Genomic DNA, 25,075 nt, shown 5'->3' with positions numbered 1-25,075 from the left:
CCCGATGTCGGCATCCACGCGGCCCGAGCCTAAGGCGAGTCGCAGCCGCACCCGCAGCCTCCGAAGACGGCCGGCTCCGGTGGTGGTAAGTCCGATCCGCGGGCTCTGCGAACCAGAGCCCTGGAGGCCGACAGCTCCAGGAGTTGGGCCGATGGTAGGCCGCAGCAGGAACGGAGACACGGCCCAGAAAACAAAGGTCGGGTCTCCGTTCTGAAGGGACACATATTCACAATGTCACAGTTTCCCCCCTCCCCCCCACATACACACACAGCACACAAACACAAAAACACCACATCACAACTACAATTAAGACCAAACAAACCAACAAAAACACAAAGACAAATGGACCGCAGGTGAGCGGCAGCTGCTAGGGCAGTGCCGCCATTTTGTGGACTAAGCTATCAGAGCGCTGATATATATCATCCAGTCATGTCACATTTATTTGCTTACACTGTGCACTATTTACCATCATAATTGCTTCCAACTGTGACGTACAAGAAGTCGGTCAATTCATCAGATAACCCTGGGACACCAATTTTGTGGACTCAAGTTGCCATCATGATGATGGATGGAGGAGGTGCAAATCTCAGCTGCTGTTGGTTAGGATGAGATGGACCAACCCTAAGCAGAAGCCACTGTGCGGAACAGCAAAAGATGTACATTTTGATTAACAGGACGGCACAGTGGCGCAGCTGGTAGGACTGCTGCTTCACAGTGCCAGAGACCCAGGTTTGATCCTGAGCTCAGGTGCTGTCTGTCTGTGTGGAGTTTGCACGTTTTCCCTGTGACTGCGTGGGTTTCCTCCGGGTGCTCCGGTTTCCACCCATATCCCCAAAACGTGCAGGTCTGTAGAACAATTGGCCACTGTAAAATTGACCCGAGTGTGTAGGGAGTGGATGCGAAATTGGGACTAGTGTTAGTGGGTGATCAACAGTCTGCATTGACCAGGTGAGCTGAAAGACCTGTTTCCATGCTGCATCATAGAGTCATAGAGTCATACAGTGTGGACTCAGGCCCTCCGGCCCAACTTGCCCACGCTGACCAACATGTCCCAACGCTGACCAACATGCCTGCTTTTGGCCCACATCCCTCTACCTCTACCTCTACCCGATTCATGTATCCGTCTAAATGTTTCTTAAACATTGCAGTATCTCTAAACTAATATTATAAATGCATAACTGATTTGACCATTTCAGTGGTATATGCTGCAGTAAAGTATGTATATCAATAAATTTAAACTTGTGTCTTAATGTAAACTTGCCCCCCAGATCTCTTTTAAATTTTGCCCCATCTCACCTTAACTTTGCACCTCTCCCCCTCGTACTTATTTACCAAAATTTGCGTCAAGATTTACACGTATACTCATCCGTAGCGAAGTCTGTTTTAATAACCTCTGAAGAAGATGAGACAGTTGGCATAAATTTTACTGTGATTATAATTATCGGAAAATTCATGACAAAATTATTTTTCAAAATCTTTTGCCCCATTACAAACTTCAAAGAAAGATTAGTGTAGACTTGCTGAAAAAGGGAGTTAAGTATTATTTCAAAAGCTATATTTTCCAAGTAATTATCACTGCTTTGTCCATTGATTAACATAAAAAGAATGTTGGAAAAAAAAGTTTATTTCTTCCAGAGCTCCAAATTTTATATATAATTGATACTTCTCTCACTTAAGCTCTGTATTAAATTACAGAATTCTTAAATCAAATGCCAAACATTAAATCATCTGGAAATGCTAAAATAACATTCGACAAGGGACTGACTGTCAAAGTTGAAGGTGTAAGAAACCCTTTCATATTGTTTCCATGGTTCTTTAAATCTAAGATACAGCAACGATAAGTTATTCCTAATGGTTGGATCAACAAAATGAATAAAACTGGAGGGATGCCAAATTTACTCTAATCAGCAGAAAAAGTTCCTGTGACAATATTTCACTGATATCTTCAACGGCTACACATTCTCAGTTATTCTCATCCTCACATTCCCTCCCCTTCCTATGCATGGTTTGTAAAATAACAACAAATTCTTCCTGGGGATCATATCTTTTGACCTCTTTGGCTAAGAAATGCAATTGTGCGAAGCATCTGTTCTGAGCACAATGACCACACTGTGAAAACATAGGACATAAGAACAACAATAGGGCGGCATGGTGGCACAGTGGTAGAGTTGCTGCCTTACAACACCAGCGACCTGGGTCCGATCCTGCCTTGGGTCATCTCCATTAAAATTTCCCCCTTTCACCACATAGCTGTGCCCACTAGCATTGGACATTTCCACCCTGGGAAAAAAAGGTTTTGACTGTCTACCCTATTTAAGTCTCTCATAATTTTATATACAAACTGGTGAAAAATATGTTAGAAGATTTGAAGTAGTTTGCAAGTGAGAATCGTATACTATAACTGAACCAATATGGCACCTACTGTAAAATCCCCAAATCCTCACCTCACAAATACAACTTTCTGGATGAATATGGTACTTCCATGATCGTTCCGATTGAACATGGAGCAATGAAGCTCAAGATAAGGCTCTTTGGCCCACAGTTTCAGCCAAACATGATGCCAAAATAAACTAATCTCATCTGCCAGAACATGAACATTACCCCTCCATTCGCTGTAAATCCATGTGCCTATCTAAAAGTCTCTTGAACATCACTATTGTATTTGCCTCTACTACCATCACTGGCACCATGTATTCAGAACCCACCACCCTTTGAATAACAAACTTCCCCCCACGCATCTCCTTTAAACTTTGCTTCTCTCACCTTAAAGGCCCTAGTCTTTGTCATTTTCTACCCTGGAAAAAAGATTCTGACTGTCTATTCTATCTATGCCTCTCTTCATATAAATCTATCAGTTCTCCCTTCAACCTCTAGTGATCCCAAGGGAACAATCCAAGTTTGTCCAACCTCTCCTTGTAGCTAATGGCTCCTAATCCACATAACATGTAGTTGTAACAAATTGAAAGATACAATAAAACTGAGATGGTTTCTTGGAAAGATCCAGTGCAAGGAGATTTTTAATTATCCTTACTCAGTTCACATGATAAGATCTAACATAACCAGTTCCCTTATTGCTTTATAACATATTAACATTGGTCATAATGCATTCCTTAAACATTTCCTCCAATTAACTTGTGCCAGTTTTAAGTCAATTATTTACTTTAAATGCACATACCCAGTGACGAGGTTAAAATAGGCACTTTTCGATATCTTTCCAGCCAAAGTATCAAAAAATAACTACCTTATAATTTATTATATATTTATTGTTGTTGTGTTTAACGTCTCTGTAAAGCTGCAGCAAGTAGAATTTCACAGTTCCGGTTCATCTCTGGTGCATATGACAAAGAAAAACCACTCTTGACTCTCCTGACTTCCACAATTAATTAATGAGGGGAAATCATGCTTGACAAATCTACTGGAATTTTTTGAGGATGTAACTAGGAAAATTGACAAGGGAGAGTCAGTGGATGTGGTGTACCTCGACTTTCAGAAAGCCTTCGACAAGGTCCCACATAGGAGATTAGTGGGCAAAATTAGGGCACATGGTATTGGGGGTAGGGTACTGACATGGATAGAAAATTGGTTGACAGACAGAAAGCAAAGAGTGGGGATAAATGGGTCCCTTTCGGAATGGCAGGCAGTGACCAGTGGGGTACCGCAAGGTTCGGTGCTGGGACCCCAGCTATTTACGATATACATTAATGACTTAGACGAAGGGATTAAAAGTACCATTAGCAAATTTGCAGATGATACTAAGTTGGGGGGTAGTGTGAATTGTGAGGAAGATGCAATAAGGCTGCAGGGTGACTTGGACAGGTTGTGTGAGTGGGCGGATACATGGCAGATGCAGTTTAATGTAGATAAGTGTGAGGTTATTCACTTTGGAAGTAAGAATAGAAAGGCAGATTATTATCTGAATGGTGTCAAGTTAGGAGGAGGGGGAGTTCAACGAGATCTGGGTGTCCTAGTGCATCAGTCAATGAAAGGAAGCATGCAGGTACAGCAGGCAGTGAAGAAAGCCAATGGAATGTTGGCCTTCGTAACAAGAGGAGTTGAGTATAGGAGCAAAGAGGTCCTTCTACAGTTGTACCGGGCCCTGGTGAGACCGCACCTCGAGTACTGTGTGCAGTTTTGGTCTCCAAATTTGAGGAAGGATATTCTTGCTATGGAGGGCGTGCAGCGTAGGTTCACTAGGTTAATTCCCGGAATGGCGGGACTGTCGTATGTTGAAAGGCTGGAGCGATTGGGCTTGTATACACTAGAATTTAGAAGGATGAGGGGGGATCTTATTGAAACATATAAGATAATTAGGGGATTGGACACATTAGAGGCAGATAACATGTTCCCAATGTTGGGGGAGTCCAGAACAAGGGGCCACAGTTTAAGAATAAGGGGTAGGCCATTTAGAACGGAGATGAGGAAGAACTTTTTCAGTCAGAGGGTGGTGAAGTTGTGGAATTCTCTGCCTCAGAAGGCAGTGGAGGCCAGTTCGTTGGATGCTTTCAAGAGAGAGCTGGATAGAGCTCTTAAGGATAGCGGAGTGAGGGGATATGGGGAGAAGGCAGGAACGGGGTACTGATTGAGAGTGATCAGCCATGATCGCATAGAATGGCGGTGCTGGCTCGAAGGGCTGAATGGCCTACTCCTGCATCTATTGTCTATTGTCTATTGTCTATTGTCCATTGCAAGTCAAGTCAAGTCAAGTCAAGTTTATTTGTCACATGCACATACACGATGTGCAGTGAAATGAAAGTGTCTATCTGTGACTCTATTGCTCTAGAAATGAGTTTGAAGAAGGGTCTCGAACCTAAAAGTCACCCATCCCTTCTCTCCAGAGATGCTGCCTGACCCGCTGAGTTACTCCAGCATTTTGTGTCTATGGTGTAATCCAGCATCTGTAGTTCCTTCCTACACAAATGTAGAAATAAGTTTGAATTCCCAAAGAACATGTTGAAAATGACTAAAGTTGTCATTTATTAAGAATTGGTGCTTACGGAAATTAATAAGCTTTCAATTGTATAACTTGTTTCCCTAAACCAAAAGCCGAAATAAAATATTCCACAATAGTTTCTCCAGTAATTTTATGTGCTTCGATTTGGTTCAGCTCAGTGCAGTTACCTGACCTCAGAGAAGTAGCATTGCAACTTGAGCACAAAGTCCTAACGGCTCTACTTCCTTAGAGGGCTTAGGCGGTTTAGCATCTCCCCAACAACTCTAACTTCTACAACTTCTACAAATGCACTGTGGAAAGAATTTTATTGGGATGCATCACAGCATGGGTTGGGAACAGCCCAGCCCCATCCAAGACCGCAAGAAATTGCAGGGAATTGTGGACGTAGCCCAGACCATCACATAAACCAACATCCCTTCCATTTAAACCATTTACATCTCACGCTGCCTCTGCAAGGCCACCAGCATAATCAAGGACTAATCACACCCTGGTCACACTCCCATCAGGCAAAAGGTATAGAAGTGTGAAAACGCACACCTCCAGTTTCAGGGATAGCTTCTTCCCAGCTGTAATCAGGCAACGGAACCATCCTAGAGGGCAGTCTGGAACTACTATCTATCTTATTGGAGGCCCTTAGACTATCTTTGATTGGGCTTTACAGGTTTTATCTTGCACTAAACGTTATTCACGTTATTCCCTTTATCATGTACAGTATCTGTACACTGTGAATGGCTCAATTGTAATCATGTATTGTCTTTCTACCGACTGTTTAGCACGCAACAAAAGCTTTTCACTGTACCTCGGTACATGCGGCAATAAACTAAACTCAAACTCAAACTAAAGTATGGAAGGCAAAGAAATCTAAAAAGGCTTCTTTTCCCTATAAATAACGAATCCAGCAGGCTTCTGTGCACCTCCGGGTGGTAACAAGATTAAGTATCTGAGACTTGATTTCTTCCACAATTGATTAATGGAAAATGCCCAGATGGAATTGTTTTAAACAGCATCAGAAGAAACCAAAGAACACCTGAAGGTAAAAAAAACTTCCTTGCAATACATTTGGAAAGTTTTTAAGTGAAAACCGCTAGTAGCCACACACTTCTGTAATTCTCCGATGCTAACAACAGCACTTACATTCAGATGCCTCCAATGTCGACATTCAAAGTAAAGCATGAATAAATATGTTATGGACTTGAGTGACCCAGGAAACAGGATACAGAAGTTTGTGATCAGGAAATATGAAACATTTGGGCACAGTTATAGTATTTGCCATATATTATGTTAACATAAAAACATAGAAAATAGGTGCAGGAGTAGGCCATTCGGCCCTTCGAGCCTGAACCGCCATTCAATATGATCATGGCAGAGCATAGATGGCATAAGCATATAATGCGAGCTGCTTTGAAACAAAAACATAAACCAGCAAGCAAACATTTCCAAGTGCTTCAATCAGTTTGCCAGGAGCACCTACTCAGTTGAGGAGCAGCTCCGAAGTATGATTCTTAATCTTTGACCTCTTCCTCATTGCTCAAAGGCAGATACTTGCTCCATTTCTGCCAACGTTGTAGAGTACAGGGAGCAGGGGGTCACAAATAGTGGATGTGCCCATGTCTTAATTCACGTACACTTTCTGAGATCAAAGCCAAAGTCCGATGACACAACAAGGAAAGCATTTGTCTTTCCCCACTAAGTCGCTGTCGCTGTCAACAAATTGACTGTGGTCTCCAAAGTGAATCCGACGAGATTGATGGGTTGTAGTAATTCAGAACATCGACAAACAGCCCATCTGTTAACTTCACCTGCAAAAACAGGAAAGCTTCTCCCTACAGCTATCCATCACTATCCACGGAGTTACATAGTTACATAGAATGACCGCAATTGTCTTGTGATATGACTTAAAGGAAAATATCATGCTGGTGCATTCTAAAAATTAAAAAAACAGTAAAAGTAATTCCTTTATAAACATCTTGGTGGGAAAGCTTATAATTTACTTTTGAGTTTGCCCTAGTACATTACTGATTGTGCTGGTTAGTACCCCACAGTTAAGAAGTATACAGTACATAGTTTAGTTTAGTTTAGTTTGGTTTATTATTGTCACGTGTACCGAGATGCAGTGAAAAGCTTTTTGCTTCGTGCTATGCTGTCAGCGGAAAGCCTATACATGATTACAACTAAGCTGTCCACAGTGTACAGATATACAATAAAGGGAATAATGTTCAGTGTCAGATAAAGTCCAGTAAAGTCTGATTAAGGATAGTCCGAGGGTCTCCAATGAGGTAGATGTTAGGTCAGGACTGCACTCTAGTTGGTGATAGGATGGTTCAGTTACCTGATAACAGCTGGGAAGAAACTACTCCCGAATCTGAATTATATTTGAATTGTAGTGTGTCCTACATATTCAATTAGGTTTTAAGCAATAAATTCCAATAAGCCTAAGGACAGTCACTTGGGCTAACTTTTCCCATTCAATGGCACTGTGGCATACAATTAGCCATTAACAGGTGTGCAGACAACATTTCCTTCCGATGAAAAACTTAAATTAAGCATGGATTCCTTCTCAAACAAAACTGTTGCAACTGTTGATTTCTCCTTGACTTTGTCCCTTTTAGTCCCTTCAAGTAACCCTTGCATTCCCTCCCTCTCCGTCCGTCACCCACCCAAGATGTACCAGCTTCAAAGTCCTCTTGTTGAGTCACATTTTCTGTACTCATTCACACCGAGCACACAACTAACAATGGCCTGTTTCCTTTATCATTGTAGATAGACACAAAATGCTGGAGTAACTCAGCGGGACAGGCAGCATATTTGGAGAGAAGGAATGGGTGACATTTCAGGTCGAGACCCTCAGTCTGAAGAAGGGTCTCGACCCGAAACATCACCCATTCCATCTCTCCAGAGATGCTGCCTGTCCCGCTGAATTACTCCAGCATTTTATTTCTATCTTCGGTTTAAACCAGCATCTGCAGTCCCTTCCTACACATTTCATCCTTTATCATCGTTACTTTTTTGCATATCTTTCATTCATTTGTTCTATATCTCTCTACATCAGCATCTGTATCTCGTGTCCCTTTCCCCTGACTCTCCAGTCTGAAGAAGGGTCTCGACCTGAATCGTCACCTATTCCTTTTTTCCAGAGATACTGCCTTACCTGCTGGGTTACTCCAGCTTTTTGTGTCTATATTTAGTTTAGTTTAGTTTAGGTTAGGTTACTGTCATGTGTACCTTGATTTTGTCCCTTTTAGTCTAGTTTAGTTTAGGTTAGTTTGCTGTCACATGTACCGAGTGAGCAGCTTTTGTTGTGTGCTAACCAGTCAGCAGAAAGACATCAGCTACGAAAAGCAACTGCAAAGTCCATTACGATGCCTGACTCCCATGATATGATCCCGGGAATGATTGGGTTAACATATGATGAGTGGTGACGGCACTGGGCCTGTACTCGCTGGCGTTTACAAGGATGAGGGGAGACTTCATTGAAACGTACTGAATAGTTACTGATAGTGAATGGGTAGAGTCAATGTGGAGAGGACTTTTCCACTAGTGGGAGTCTAGGACCTGAGGGCACAGCCTCAGAATAAAAGGACGTACAGTACTTTTAGAAAGGGGATGAGGAGGAATTTGTTTAGTCAGAGGGTCATGAATCTGTGGAATTTGTTGCCACAGACGGCTGCGGAAGCCAAGTCGTTGGGCATTTTTAAGGTGGAGATTGACTGATTCCTGATTAGTAAGGGCGTCCAGGGTTATGGGAAGAAGGCAGGAGAATGGGGTTGAGAAAGAAGGATGGATCAGCCATGAATGAATGGCAGAGTAGACTCAATGGGTCGAATGGACTAATTCTGCACCTATGATTTATGAACATGAACATTTTTCCAACCGTTTTCATTGCGTCAAATTTATGTTCACCTCTTCTAAACCCCTTTATCAAGCTTTTTAAATCTTTGACAACATCACAGAACCAACGTTTGCCTTCTCTCCCATGTGACCACCCATTGTTATGACCTGGTCCAAGAGCACTCCTATTATATGAATGATATTTACATTTCAGCACCCATAATGATGAGTTCAGGCTATAAGACCTGGCCCACTGATTGTTGAGCAGGGAATCACAAATTCAAACGGGGAAAATAAAAATTCTGACTTAAAACATTCCCTTTAAACACAACGTGATAAATTCGTGGAATAGACTTCCAGGTATATAAATATCAAGAATAGCATCTCAGATTTAGTGTTCATTTTGGAAAGGCAAGCTAAGGTTAATTAGACCGTAATGTTGTATCCTTATCGTTTTGATGTGTTTATGCATTATTCTTAATTGTTAACTGTATGTTTGTGTTGTCATTTGTGAGCGGAGTACCAAGGCACATTCCTTGTTTATGCACATACTTGGCCAATAAACTTATCAATTAATTAATTAATTAATCAATCAATTAATTAATTAATTAATCAATTAATTCATGAGATGGCTTATTTTGCCGTTTGAATGATACTGTTCTCAAAGAGGTCCTTTATGCCATTATTTTTGTTGTCCGTCACTTGCTCATGAATAAGACCATAACACTAATCCATAGTTAAACACAAAGACCTGGAGTAACTCAATGGGTCAGACAGAGGAGGGAATGGTCAGACCATGTTTCAGGTCGGGACCCTTCTTCAGACCGACTCAAAACGTTGCTTATCCATGTTCTCCAGAGATGGACGGAAAGTGCTGGAGTAACTCAGTGGGTCTGGCAGCATCTCTGGAGAACATGGATAGATCTCCGGGTGCTCCGGTTTTCTCCCACATTCCGAAAGCATGCCGGTTTGTGGGCTGTTTGGCCTCTGCAAATTATCCCTAGTGTGTAGGATAGAACATGTATGGGTGATTGCTGGTCGGCGTGGACTCAGTGGGCGGAAGAAGGGCATGTTTCCACACTGTATCTCTGAACTAAACTGAACACACTCGCTTATTTAAGATCTGGATTTAAAAAGCACATGAGGAATTCCAACCCAATTTACTGTGTAGGATTTCAAACAAGAGGAGATGATCAGTCTCCACAGGTAGATAATTATGAATTGCGTAAGACCAACGTATGATCAAAGGCAATGAGCTTGTGTATCCTGTTCCAAATAAAATCTTTGGGAACTTAGTTACATTTTTAACATCTCGGGTAAACAAAACGTTTCCATTGTTATTCATTTATGGGTTTCAAAGATGCTTAAACATTATTTTTAAAACACATAAAATGTTTAGAATATACAAAATTATGCACCAACATTTTTCCTTGAGTGTTTTATTGTGTTGGCGCACTTAACAAAATGGTACACTTAATCATCTCTATGTTCAAAAAGCACGAACCATTCGGGAGAAACATTTTATGCAGCAAACGTGTTCCCACGCAAATAAGATATCAGAGCTATAAATATATAAACCCATCGAAGCCTTGGCTATATAAAAAAAAGTGCTATTTATTGGACTTTGAAAACAAGCAGTTGTGGCTTGATTGCAATATTAGTAAACATCAGGTCTTTATAAAGGGCGGCACGGTGGCATAGCCAGCTGACTGTTGCCTTAGAACACCATCTGGACTGCTTTAATTTCGCTGTACTTTGTGTAGTGACAATAAAGGTTTTTTACAAAAATTTTTTTTTTTTTTTACAAAGACCTGACCTCGATCCTAAACTCGGGTGCTGTCTGTGTGGAGTTTGTACGTTCTCCCTGTGACCTCATGGGCTTTCTCTGGGTGCTCCGGTTTCCTGCAACACTCCAAAGATGTGCTGGTTTGTAGGTTCATTGGCATCTGTAAATTGTCCCCTAGTGTGTAGGATAGAACTCGTATGAACAGGTGATTGCTGGGCGGAGGTGTCTTGGTGCGCCAAAGGCCTGTTTCCACGCTATATCTCTAAATAATGTGTACTGAGTTATGGGTCATTTATGACGCCGTAAGGAAAGAAGGTTTTTTTACAATACAATGCTGTCATTGTATAAAAGATAAGTGTTCAGAGAAAATATTTCTTGCACTAAAGAAGCACACCCTTTGCATTTTATAGCGCACAATGTTTACATTGAGCTTAATCATGACTGGTGATTGTACTGGCTTTGATTCTATCATTTTTTCATTAATTTTGGCAAAATACCAAAATGTTTTATAAAAAGCATATTGGAGAGTTATTGCACAGCTTCAAATTTGTTCGGCAGGTGTGGGTCTTGCTCTGAAGGATGAGCGGTTCCCTCAGACGTAGGAATGAATGTGTCACATGTCAATTTAAACAAAGCATGCAATATGCTGCTTGTGTGCATGCTCTGGGCAGTGATTTATTCTCGACAGCTGCATGTGGATTCAAGCAGACCCTAGGGCTTCGCATCAGAATGAACAGTCAAATTACCATGCACATATTCTTTCAAATACTGAACGTATACAAGACTAGAGAATGTAGTTATGCCAACATTGTTAACAACGTCTTCGTCCTATCTGCACCCTGTGGACCATTAAGGTGGACCATTTTCCATTTGAGCATTCAGTGTGAATATCCAGGAGATAGACACAAAGTGCTGGAGTAACTCAGCGGGCCAAGCAGCATCTCTGGAGACAATGGAATCTGAAGAAGGGTCTTGACCAGAAACGTCACCCATCCTTTTTCTCCAGTGATGCGGCCCCTCACACCTTAAGGCCAGGCCTTCTAGTACTTGATTTTTCCATCTTGGGAAACAGGTTCTGACTATCTGCCCCACTTATGCCTCTCATAATTTTATATACTTCGATTAGGTCACCCCACAACCTTCGGTGTTCCAGAGAACACAATCAAAGTCTGTCCAGCTCTCCCTGTGGCTATGACCCGCTAAGCATCATTCTAGTAAACCTCCTCTTCAGCCTTTCAAAGCCTGCACATACTTCCCGTAATGGAGCTACCAGAACTGCACGCAGTACTCCAAATGTGGCCTAACCAAGGGCCTGTACAGCTTTCTAACTTCTTGACTCTTATACTCAATGCCCCAACCTGTGAAAGCAAATATACCACATGTCTTCTTTACCAGTATATCGACGCGTTGTGAAACAAAAATATATTATTATTAATTTGAATAATCTAGTCAGCATGTCATTCTGTGCTGGGCAGGTTTACAACGAACTAATGTGATTGGCAAGCAGAGGTCAAGCCTCTTCCAGAATCTTTTCCAACTTTTAACATTAGGCAAATTTATCTTCTATTTATCTTCCGGACAATGTTTTGACATTCAGAGCATTATTGGCCTACCTTCTCAAAAATGTTCTCAAGATTCTGCACAACATAACCTGCACCAGCCCAGATCTTCCTCGTAAATGCCAATATTTTTACATCAAACAGCCCTGCAGTTATCAGTTTAAATGGAAGCCATTCTGAGACTTGCATGTATTGTCAAACCTGAAAATTCATGTTCAGGCTGAACGATTGAGAACATTGAATCTGTCAACTACTTGCACATTTCATAGTTTAGTTTAGTTTATTATTATCATTGTCACTTGTACCGAGGTACAGTGAAGAGCTTCATTGTTGCATGCAATCCAGCCAGTGAAAAGACTCTACGCATTTAAAATTAAGCCGTCCACAGTGTACAGATACAGGATAAAGGTGAATCTGCTCTTAAAATAAAAACGGAAAAGAGTGGAGCAATTGTAATGAACCAGACCAAAGACCCAAGACAGCACCAAAGCCAAACGACTCTTTGCGTGCAGGTCCACTTTTGGGACCAGCACGCAAAGAGTCGTTTGGCTTTGGTGCTGTCTTGGGTCTTTGGTCTGGTGATGGAGATATATTTTGTTGAGAATCCCAGAATTTATATTGGGGTCTATTTGTTGGATTTCATGCTGCCTTTGAAATCTATTCACTATAACAATGACCTGAGAGGTGTAAATATAAAACATTGGGGGGGGGAAGAATACTTTCTTTTTAATTACTCCAATGTAGTTAAATGCTTAATGGACACACTGGGCCAGAGGGTCTGTTTCCATATTGTATCTCTAAACTAAACCAAACTAGACACGACTAAACTAAATTAAAGTGAATGGGAAACTCTGAAAAAATGTTAAGTATTACTGTCAGCGGATTATTACTGTCATTTATTTTCCATTTTTTTGGGGGGGGTTGGTCTAATCATCATTATCTTGCATTTAATGTTAGAATCTATCATGAAACCCAAAAGTCAATGGTTTGAAGCTGGGTTCCCCACTTTAAGTACTCTCACATCAAAATTCAGACTGTACACTGTCTTGTAGGCTATTTGGTGGTTTGAGATATTCGAATAAATCATTTAACTAGAAGAAAAAAAACATTCAGTACCATAATGGGAGTCTAATCTTACACTGCTTATAAAAAAAAAACTTTTGTACACTGATTAATGGACTTTGGCACTAGCTCAGAGAGGTTTTGCCGAATTACTAAAATGCAATTCTTTTTGGTTGGTATTCAAATTACAATTGCAAAATTTGCATGGAAGGTTATAACTTTTTTTACAATTAATTCAATAAAATAAACCACAGTTGACTATTTTTACAAATAAAATCATTTGCCAGGTAGCTTGGGTCTTGAAAGACTGGGAAAAACTACAGGTTTATTGAAAACATGGAAACGTATGAAAAGCTGTGAAGTTGGCAATGAAGCACAATGATCATATTTATTATGACTTATATTATGTTGATTTATTGTCTTGTTTAAAAATGGTATAACTTACTTTATAAATACTAATAATAGCTCCATCTCAACTGTTATTTGCTGTAGATAAAATCGGTAATGTTTTACTTTTTTAAATTAAAACTGAGCAACCAAAGTGAACTTAAGTTCAATTACACCTTTGTTCCATTTATCAAAAATTAAACTATCAGTATATTTAACAAAGTGGTCGTTGAAAGGCACTCAAGGCCAAATAAACAAGTTTAACAAAAAATTATGTTCAAGAGGAAAATAAATTGGAACAACAAAAATGAAATAAAATGGCAGGGAGTGGCCATGTTACTGGGCTTCATTGTCCGGTTCGCTGATGCTCTTTAGAAATGAAAAATACTGTCTTTATCCTATCTAGTCTATATGTTAGGACCAAACAACTAATGCCGGCATTCCCAGAAATACCTTCAACCCAAGATGAACAAGTTTAGAAACTAATAAGTTAAGAGACTTGTTAAAAAACAGGCCCTTCAGACCATCATATCCAGGCTGGCCATCGATCACCGGTTCACATTAGTTCTATGCTGTCCTTCTTTCTCATCCACTCTTTGCAAGATACTCCAAGTCCAAAAAACATGGTTTTTAAAAATTATGGTTGAGAGCATTGTCAAACAGCATTAGTTGGAGGAAGAGATCAAAAAGTGGATAGAAAAAAATCGACCCAAGTGCAAGTATTACAATACAATAGAAAACATAAACTAAAGACATAGTCATACAGCAGGGAAATGGGGCCTTCAGCTCAATCCGTCCAAGATACCCCTCTCAGATAGAAACAAAATGCTGAAGTAACTCAGCGGGACAGGAAGCATCTCTGGAGAGAAGGGTATGATTTCGGGTTGGGTCTTGACCCGAAACGTCACCCATTCCTTCCCTCCAGAGATGCTGCCTGCCCCGCTGAGTTACTCCAGCATTTTGTGTCTCTCTTCGGTGTAAATCAGCATCTGCAGTTCTTTATTTCTACATTGTGGTTTGACCAAATCTCTTTACAGTTGCAGTAAAACGTCCTTGCACTTATAACACATCCTCCCTGCAATAAAATCCATTTGCCATACTAATTAATTGGCACTCATTGACACCTAGAGCTGCATGGACCAAAGTTGACAAACCCTACCCAAAAACTGATGTATAACCCAAAATCACAAATGATAAAATGTTCATATTTTTTTGCCACCTATTTTCCTGAGGAGACTGATTCTTTCACATTGCACTTTGCTTCACAGACATCATTAGATGCACTGGCGTGTGTATTTACCCATCCAAGAGGGCTTGCCACTTAGCCTGTTCCTGACCTCACCTTCCACATACACAAACATATGCTTCCCAATGGGACATCCGATAGCAATCAGCAAGGAAGCCATGGCTGGGTTATTTCCCCTTGGTACCTTATGAATACTAAAGTCAATTTTAGCTTCATTTCCACTGGGAGCAGCTAATTCCGGTCAGAATAAAAATCAAAGTAGTTATCTTCCCAGTCTCTATACTCTGTTTTCTTAGCAAAGGCTCTACTTACCCACAAAGCTATCAAGGGAGTTCTATCCCATTTCCCTGTTCCACCGAGATATACCGCAATTATTCAATTTCCTTAAAAGCTTGAATTCCCTCATTTAATGTCTTTGGAATATACAGTCATAAATATAAACAGGATTACATGCATAAACAGCTTACCTCATATGCTGCACATATTTAATGGTCCATAAATAAACAAAAGCAATATGTTTAATATCATTGGACTGTATTTTCTGTCAGCTCCTTATCCTTAGCTCCCACCCGCTGAACAACCGCGGTGCCGACGACCAGAACGACGACCGAAGACCGGAAAGTGTCCCCGTCGCCCCACAGGCCTCCCAGGAGACTGCGGTGAGGCCAGGAGGCGAGGCCTGTCTGGGCCGTAGGAGCCTCAGCGTTGGCGGCGATGGGAGCCACGGCAGCGGGAGACTCGGCGGCGGTAAGAGGGTGCCTCGGCGGCAGCGGGAGACTCAGCGGCAGCAGTGGGAGCCACGGTGGCGACGGAAGCCTCGGTGGCGGTGGGGCCTTGTGGTCGATGTGCGTGAGGGGAGAGGGGAAGACAATTGGGACCCAGTGTGGGGGGGCCGCCATGAGGGACGGTGGGATAACAAAGGGGGACCCGGTGTGGGGGAGGGGGCACTCTAGTTTAGAATCTTCTGCCCAGGGGATATGTCTGTGTTTGTTTGTTTGTTTGTTCTGGTGAAGGCGCAGTGCACACGGCAGCCAGCCAAGTCGCTTCTCTTTTTCTTTTGTTTTCACTTTTAATTTTGTTTTTGTGTACCTTGTGTGTTGTGACTGTTGGCAGACCAATTCCCCTCCAGGGATGAATAAAGTTTTATCGTATTGTTTCATATTGTATTGTATCGTATCATTACCATAAATAGATACCTTAGATTGATGGTCTAAATGTTCATAACACAAAGGACCCTGAGCAAGAATGTAAACTATCGAAGTTAAAATTCATGCAAATATATGTTATTTGTACTCATACCTCATTTACAGTGTAGGCAAGTATTCACTTTAAATATATTTAAGTTCGTGATAACAACTTTTAGACTTTAGACTTTAGAGAGAGATCCATTGTCAATTTAACAAATATATGGTGCAAAGATTAAATGCAATATGGTTAATATCATTGGATTGTATTTTCTGTCAGCTTCTTATCCTTAGCTGTATGATTTAATAAAACATTTACATATTTGAAGATAGAATGAAAAAAAAGACTGGATTATATTCAATTCCATTCACTAATATTAAGCAAGAATATTGATATGTTTAAAGCAAGCTTCTCCAATTAGTACATTTGGTTCTTTTCTTATCGGCCTTAGTGACTAGAGGAAAAAATGATCTTCTCTGATGTTTGACTGTACCTGAAGGGGAATTAACTGCATTAACCAACTTTAAGAGTCAGGAGTGTATGTTTGTCATGTGGACTAGATATGAATGGAACAATGACAGTTTTACTTGCTGTAGTTTTGCAGCCACGTTAGACATAACAGCAAATAAATATACAATCAGACATCATGTATTCTACTGTAAGTTAACAGGAGCATGGTAAAGAAAAAAATACAGAGCAGCCCTAGCAAACAAAATTGAAATTTGGCCAATAGATTTTTAAACTATCTTCATTTAACAGGGCTACTTTAACAAACCAAACTGTAATCTGCAATGCATGTATTCATTTTCATTTGATTTACTTCCCCATTGAATTCATTTGGACTGCATGTATCACCTGCGATGCAGAGTCTAATACCAGGTAACACCAGGTTTTATCTACTGGGCTTCAAGTTTCTGTTTGGAGTAACTCAGCAGGTCAGGCAGCATCTCTGGAGAACATGCATGGGTGACGTTTTGGACTGAGACCCTTCTTCAGACTGATTGTGGTGGGGGTGCTGGGTGTGGGGAGGGGGGGGGGGGAGGGGAAGAAAGCTGGAAGAGAAGAGTGGCAAGTAATAGGTGGAAGATAGATACAAAATGCTGGAGTAACTCAGTGGGTCAGGCAGCATCTCTGAAGAAAAGCAATAGGTGACGTTTCGGGTCAGATAGAGGTCAGAGTTAGTTAGAGCTCTAGGGAGTCATGGACTCAAGAGATATGGGGAGAAGGCAGGCACAGGTTACTGATTGTAGATGATCAGCCATGATCACAATGAATGGCGGTGCTGGCTCAAAGGGCCAAATGGCCTCCTCCTGCACCTATTTTCTATGTTCCTATGTTTCTATGGGTCAAGGCCCCTTTTCAGACTGAGAGTCAGGGGGAGAAGGAAACTAGAAGTATGAAATGGTACAAAGAACAAATGCAGTGAGAGAGGATGTTGCAGAACCTGTCAGAGAGAGGAGAACCTCTTGAACATAAGCATACCTCGAAGAGATTTTGTAGTGGAGCTGACAAAATGTGTAGGAAGGAACTGCAGATGCTGGTTTACACTGAAGATAAACAAAATGCTGGAGTAAATCAGCGGGTCAGGCAGCATCTCTGGAGAAAATAAATAGGTGACGTTTTGGCTCGAGACTTTTCTTCAGACTGAGAGTCAGGGGAGAGGGAAAGTAGAGCTATGATATGGGTGAGGAGGAGAGGGTTCCACTGTTCAACTCATTGGAACAATTCTGAACAGTTGCAGCAGATGGCACAGTTAACCATATTGAAAAATTCCCAAGGCCTCAGCTACAATGAATTTCTTTGTGACTCAGATAAGAGCCACTTAATTTTATTTAAAGAGATGAAAATTAGATTAGAGGGATTTGAACATAACGTTTCTGGGAAGGATAGGCACAAATTCATGAGAGCAAGAGGCAATCACTTCCTTTACCTCCAATTAGCTTCTTATCTCATCAGTTGGTGTACATTTCTGATTTCCTCCAATTTTTTTCTCCTGGTAGTTAACAATAAATGCCAATGGAATGATTCAATAAATTCAAGTAATACATTGCAAAAGAATTTTGCTCAGAAAAACTCACGTTAATTGACCCAGTTACACTAGAGCAAATGTGTTCTTTGCAATCTTTGGCAATTTCTTATTTAATGTTTCATGAAGGAATATTGGTAAGGTGCGTGTTCTGATGAGTGGAAAATTATTTTGAAAATAGTTTAAATTAGTTTATTTGATCCGATTCTGAACCAGAATAAGCAACATGATTTATTATATCACTTAATTACAAGACTTATGAGAATATTGTGAAATTAAAGTTATCAATTAACCAAAGTATGATATCAGCACTTCCTTTATCCATGTTTCAATCGTCTTTAATCAGTTGTTGACATTGTCACAGAACAGCTGAAAGTAGTAATCTAACCAAAGGTGGCGTAGTCAACATTACAAATTAATACACTCTTGCGGTGTGGGGCTGAACCTTGAGATTTAATTATTGCTTTTGAACTCTCTCCAGGGTGTCTATTAGTTAGAATATAAAAAACACTTATACTTTGGACAAACACCTGTTGGGATTGATTCAGAATGGGCAGCAGCCCAGAGACAGAGAACTGGAAGCTTGCCGATGTGTGCGCCAGCAAGTGCCGACTGTTTGCTGCAACTTAATTTTGGCACACAACGAAGCAACCGTTAGCTTTCAGTTAACAATGGACAGGTTAATGGAAAAGCTTGACAGGTTATATTAAAGAAGCTCGGCAGCTGAAGTGGCAAATCTATCTCCTTTGAACTGTTTACCTAAATATGATTTGTGTGACATAAATTGCACTACGGATTTGGTGCTGAGACAACAATGGTTTACACAGATGTGGACTATGTATTATGAGCTCATAGGTTCATAAGTTGTTGGAGCAGAAATAGGTCATTAGACCCATCGAGCCATTCAATCATGGCTGATCTATCTTCCCCCTCTCAACCCCATTCTCCTGCCATCTCCCCATAACCCTTGACACCCTGGCTAATCAAGAATTATAATAATCAGATTACTGCATGGAATATTATGTTTGGTCACAGCAACGTCCCCCCATGATGTTGCTGTTCAATTGTCCTTGTTGAGATGAATCAACCATTTTCTTTTAAATTTTATTTAAGTTTAGTTTAGTTCCATTTATTGTCACATGAACCGAGGTACAGTGAAACATTTTGTTTTTAGCTTAGTTTAGTTTAGAGATGGCGCCGAAACAGGCCCTTCGCCCCAGTAGGTCCGCACTGACCAGTGACTCCCATACATGAGCACAATCCTACACACTAGGGGCTATTTAAAATTCACCAAAGCCAATTAACCTGCAAACCTGTGTGTCTTTGGAATGTGGAAGGAAACAAGTGCACTTGGAGAAACCCACACGGTCACAGGGAGAATATACAAACTCCGTACAGACATCACCCGTAGCCAGGGTCGAACCCGCCACAGACGGCTGAGGAGGTCAAGACATTGGGTATTATTAGGTCGGAGATTGATAGGTTGTTGATTACGAAGGGTGTCAAAGGTTACCGGGAGAGGGCAGGAGAATGGGGTCGAGAAGGAAAATTAGAACAGCCATAGGCTTGATGTGTTAAATGGCCCAGTTCTAATCCTATGTCTTATGGCTTATTCCCCTAAAAGAGCAATTTGTGATCCTCTTTTTATAACTGTTGGAAAACTTGCTTTGCTTCATCAAGGCTTATGTTTGTTCTAAGCTGCATAATTTAAAGATAGCTTTAGAGCACTGTTTGCAGGGAATTAATTGTGGCACGAACAACTAATTGGGATAAAATAAAGGTTATGAATGGTTTGTGATGATCATTCCATGTTGGGAAATTGCACATTCCTGGGAAATTTAATCAGCCATCAATACATCAATAATGCTGGGGATAGTTTGCATAATTTGTTCATTTGGAAGATTATGGAAAGAAACAAAGAACATATCAGCACCGTTCTACAGCTGGTGGGGCCGCTGCTTCACAGCACCAGAGACCTGGGTTCAATCCTGAACTCGGGTGCTGTCCATGTGGAGTTGTCATGTTCTCCCTGTGACTGCCTGGGTTTCCTTCGGTGCTCTGTTTCCTCCCACATCACAAAGATGTGTGGGTTTTGTAGATTAACAGACGGGTCTGTAAATTGTTGCTGGTGTGTAGGGAGTGAATGCAAAAATGGGATAGCATAGGACTGCTATGAATGGGAGATCGATGGTCACTACGGACAGGGTGGGCTGGAGGGTCTTTTTCCATATGTAGGAAAGAACGGCAGATGCTGGTTTGAATCGAAGGTAGACAGTAAATGCTGGAGTAACTCAGCGGGACAGGCAACATCTCTGGAGAGAAGGAATGGGTGACGTTTCGGATCGAGACCCTTCTTCAGACTGTCAGGGGAGTGGGCAGTACAGAGATAAAATGTAGTCAGAGACAGTAAGACTGGTGGGACAACTGGGAAGGGGGAGGGGATGGGGAGAGGGAAAGCAGGGGCTACTTGAAGGGTCTTTTTCCATGCTGTATCATGTTCTCCAGAGATGCTGCCTGACCCGTTAGCACTCTGAGTCCTTTTGTGTAAACCAGCATCTACAGTTCCTTGTTTCTACTCTATAATCAATCAATTTATTTGTGGTTCTGAACCAAACTATTATTTAAATCCAGCTCTACTATCTTTCCGTTTTCACTCATTTTTCAATACTATCTACTCGTTTTCACCTAGGCCACAATGGTTGATCTTCATTATTTCCCTTGATCTTCATTATTTTTTTTGCATATCTTTCATTCAGTTGTTTTATATCTCTCTACATCATCACCTATACCTCTCGTTTCCCTTTCCCCTGACTCTCAGTCTGAAGACCCGAAACGTCACCTATTCCTTTTCTCCAGAGATGCTCTCTGACCCGCTGAGTTTCTCCAGCTTTTTGTGTCTATTATCTTTTGCCTTGGTAGCCGATCAATGCACAGTAGCAACCCCAATTACCTCAACTGGCAGAGCACAGAAACCGCAGGATGTATTCACCGTCCTCTTAAGATCCGAACAAAAAATTGTCATTCAGCTTTGCTTTGAACACAATGAGATTACTGTTTTTTAAAATTAAGAATGAAAAGATAACCAAGGCCCATCCCAATTGGGTTAAAAACAAGGAGGTAGGAAACATAACAAAGTTCACTGCAGATCTTTGCTTGATGTGGGCATCGTTATCTGCAGCCTAGTTTTTACATTCATTCTTATCTGATTTTGAAGCACTGTCCTTGAATGGTATCAAGTGTAATGAAGGCAATGTTTGTTTATTGAGCATGTGAATGTTATCCCATTTTCTTGTCTGGATGCAGTCTACTGTTACATACAATGTTTTCTCGGACTGCAGGTTAAGCAAAATAGCACCTGTTCATCTTTTCCCTGCTTTTGCAAATTAAATCAAATGATCTACAATGGTCATGTACTCCACAGTATGGTGCTTCCTGCGTGTGCACAGAGAAGGTTATTTTTACAAAATGTATTACATGCTCAGCAGAGGATGTGTGGCGTAAAGGTGCGGACAGTTTTCTGGTGAAAGTAGTTTTCTTGTGTATGTGGTAACAGTGAGCCACTGCAAAGTGATGCCGATCATTTGCCTTTTGATTAAGTGGTCAATTAATAGACCCTATAAAAGGCTAGTCCAAAATCCTGAGGTATTGAAGGCAGTTTACGTTGCCACAAACACAGAATTCCCCAATGCATAATTATAATATAATCTTCAAATCAAAAATGCAATTAATTTAGAAGTCCAAAGATATAATGCCAAGAACGTTAAATGTATGTGGCCTGATTTTTTCCCCATTTGTTCTTCATTCATCATTTTAGGGCAGTTCAATTCAACAGAGGGCAGCACTGGGGCACAGCGGTAGCGTTGCTGCCTTACAACGCCAGAGACCTGGGTTCGATCCTGACTATGGATATTATCTGTATGGAGTTTATACATTCTCCCTGTGACTGCGTGGGTTTTCTCCGGGTGCTCTGGTTTCTTCCCACACTCCAAAGGCGTACAGGTTTGTAGGTTGATTGGTTTTATTAAAATTGTAAATTGTCCCAAGTGTGTAGGATAGTACCAGTGTACAGGATGATTGCTGATCGGCACAGACTCAGTGTGCCGAAGGGCTTGTATTTCTAAAGTAAAGTCTAAAATCTCTTGTCCATGATGTCAATTAGGACAATGCAGAATAATATGGTTCAGATCATTACATTCACATTCTCGTGTAGCTTATTCACACGCTTATCATTAGTCTAGAATATTTTTCATACAGAGGTATAAGATTTATGATTGTTAAGCTCAGGGCGAATTGTAAGCTTGTCTAGAAAACATGTTTATGGTTCTCAGAGTCATCCATCAAAATAGATGTCATGCGTAGTGTGATGAGACTTGATAGGCACTCCTACAGTGAAGGTCATAGACTAAATCCTATCGAGTTCCGTCAGTTCAAACGTATAACAAATGATTATAGTTCTTGACAACTTACAGTGATTGGAGGTTAGGTAGGTCCCACAACGCCTCACTCGGGAGCCTCTTCAGCTGATTATTTTGTAACATTCTATTAAAAAGAAAAAAAAATTAATTACCTTGAAATCAGCCAGGTTTTTTTTGCGCTCAAACTGCTTTAAATTTAAGGGGTGGAAAATAGTTCTTGGTAATAAATGGGCGTGAGAATATTGGTTGCAGTTTGCACTCACCTCCCATATTCGGTTCCATTGAAGTCAGCCATGAGGTCCTTATTTACATATGTATGGGGTCTAATGCTTGTTTTAACTACTTGCCAAGGGCGCTTGCAAAACTCTTTGCTCTAATTTATTTGGTATTGCAATTGGACCTCTTTGTACAGTTGCAAGACCTGCAAAAGTGGCTTCCCCTGTGGCTCATTTTGTTTTCAAGAGAGAATGCCGTTCAGTTCAGCGATCAACTTTGTCAAGTCGAGAGTGGCAGGCAAATAATAAACTTGGCCTAAGCACAAAGTGCCGGAGGACTCGGCAGGTCAGGCAGCATCTGGGGAGGGAATAGGCATGCAACATTTCGGAATGGGATAGACACAAATTGCTGGAGTAACTCAGCGGGTCAACCAGCTTCTCTGGAGGAAAGGGATGGGTGACTTTTCGGGTCAGGACCTTCCTTCAGACTGCTGTGCAGAGGCTGGTGGGGTGAAAGGTGAGGACCAAGGGAACTCTGTCCTTGTTGCAAGAGCAAAACTACGGGACACAGAGGAGACATGTGTGAAGGCCTCATCTGTGACAGAAGGTGGAAACTCATGTTCCCTGAAGAATGCAGTCTAAAGAAAGGTCCCGACCTGAAACGTTGTTTTCCTCCAGAAATGCTGCCTAACCCGCTGGGTTACTCCAGCACTTTGCGTCTATCTTTGGTATAAACCAGCATCTGCAGTTCTTTGTTTCTACATTTCGGAATAGGAACCCCACCCTTTTCTTCAGTCTGAAGAAGAAACTGACCTGAAACATTGCCTGTCCATTCCCTTCCCAGATGTTGCCTGACTCATTGACTTCCTCCAGCACTTTATGTGTTTTGTTCAAGATTTCAGCATCTCATGTGTCTCCAATAAACTTGGGATTCTTGGCTAAGCAGGGAGAACTCAACTGCATTGGGTTATTGTTCCTGAATGCTGGAAATTATGAAATTTAGATAAACAAGGTTAAAGCGAGATTTAGCCAAAGATATGCCAATGTTTATCTATAAAATCATGTTAATTTTGCATTTACTTACTGAGTATTCCGGAGAAGAGAAAAAAGGGGCGAAAACTAGAAAATATCAGATCTCCAAACAGAAAGTTAAATTGTTCTCCTTCACTGCATGAGTAATGTAAATGAGTGATTCACCAGCACATGAGCAAATCTGTCTGACTTACAACCCAGCGGTATGAATATGGGCAGCTTACAACCCAGCGGTATGAATATGGGCAGCTTACAACCCAGTGGTATGAATATTGAAGAATATTGAATCTGAAGAAGGGTCTCGACTCGAAATGTCACCCATTCCTTCTCCCCAGAGATGCTGCCTTTTGTGTCTATCTTCGGTATGACTATTGATTTCTCTAATTTCAAGTAACCCTTGCATTCCTTCTCACACCGTCCCTCCCCCTCCCTAATCCTCCTGCTAGTTTCACTGTTGTCCTGCTAGTTGCACTGTCGGCCTGCTTGTTTCACTGTTTGTATCCCTTTGTTATCACCTCTTCCACAGCCAACAATGGACCATTGTGGGCTCCACCTTTCCTTGATCATCGTTGCTGGCTCTGATTTGTTCTGTACCTTTTCATACCTCAGGTTTCCCTCTCGCAAGACTCTCAGTCTGAAGAGGGGTCTCAAGAATTTAATTGTTCTGTCTGGGACAATAAAACACTCTTGAATCTTGACCCAAAATGTCACTTATTCCTTTTCTCCAGAGATGCTGCCTGGCCCGCTGAGTTACTAAAGCATCCTGCGTCTATCTGCTGTCTGATTTTCACTCCACTGTTTTCTCTGGTGATTCTGTCAACCCATTGCTGAAGTTTCTTTGAGAGATTCTGAGAACACTCATATAAACTAACAGAGGCTAGGCATTTCCCCAGGGAGTAATCCTGATCTGCCATCTCAGATTTTACGTAAATACAACTAATTATCTTTTAAAGGTTAAAATGTATTAGGACAAGTCAAACTCAAGTACAATAGTTAGAGCAAAAGAGGAAGATACAGGGGTGCAGGCATTGGTACAGAGAAGCCATTTCACTCTCATCTAAGCCCACCATGCACCTAGTACATTTTCATTCTTTTGCTTGTCCCCAGTTCTCTTAAATACTACTTAGTTCTACTGCCTGTGGGAAAAAGTTCCTCATGTAAAGAGATATCCTCTGAATTCCCTTCTTGGGTGACTATCTTCTTGCATTATAGTTATATGTTACAGGAGCAAAAGTAGGCCATTCGGCCCATTTAGTCTATTACGCCTTACATAGCAAAACATGCATTTTACATACAACATTCTATTTCTCTTCCTTCAGGTAAATTGCATTCTTTCACTTCCACATTCTCACCCAAATCCTAACCCAAATCTTCATTACTATT

General features: G+C 41.2%; 1 protein-coding gene across 1 annotated transcript in view; it reads right to left on the bottom strand.

Moving 5' to 3' along the window:
* Positions 1–25,075, bottom strand: part of LOC144605276 (leucine-rich repeat-containing G-protein coupled receptor 6-like) — a 254,009-nt gene that overhangs the window by 67,385 nt on the left and 161,549 nt on the right. The window contains 1 exon segment of the mRNA XM_078420375.1: positions 22,498–22,569. Coding sequence (XP_078276501.1) covers positions 22,498–22,569 — 72 coding nt within the window.

This window comes from Rhinoraja longicauda, chromosome 24 (assembly GCF_053455715.1).
Source record: "Rhinoraja longicauda isolate Sanriku21f chromosome 24, sRhiLon1.1, whole genome shotgun sequence".
Lineage (NCBI taxonomy): Eukaryota > Metazoa > Chordata > Chondrichthyes > Rajiformes > Arhynchobatidae > Rhinoraja > Rhinoraja longicauda.
The sequence above is the reverse complement of the archived record's forward strand: the minus strand, read 5'-3'. Positions and strand labels throughout refer to the sequence as shown.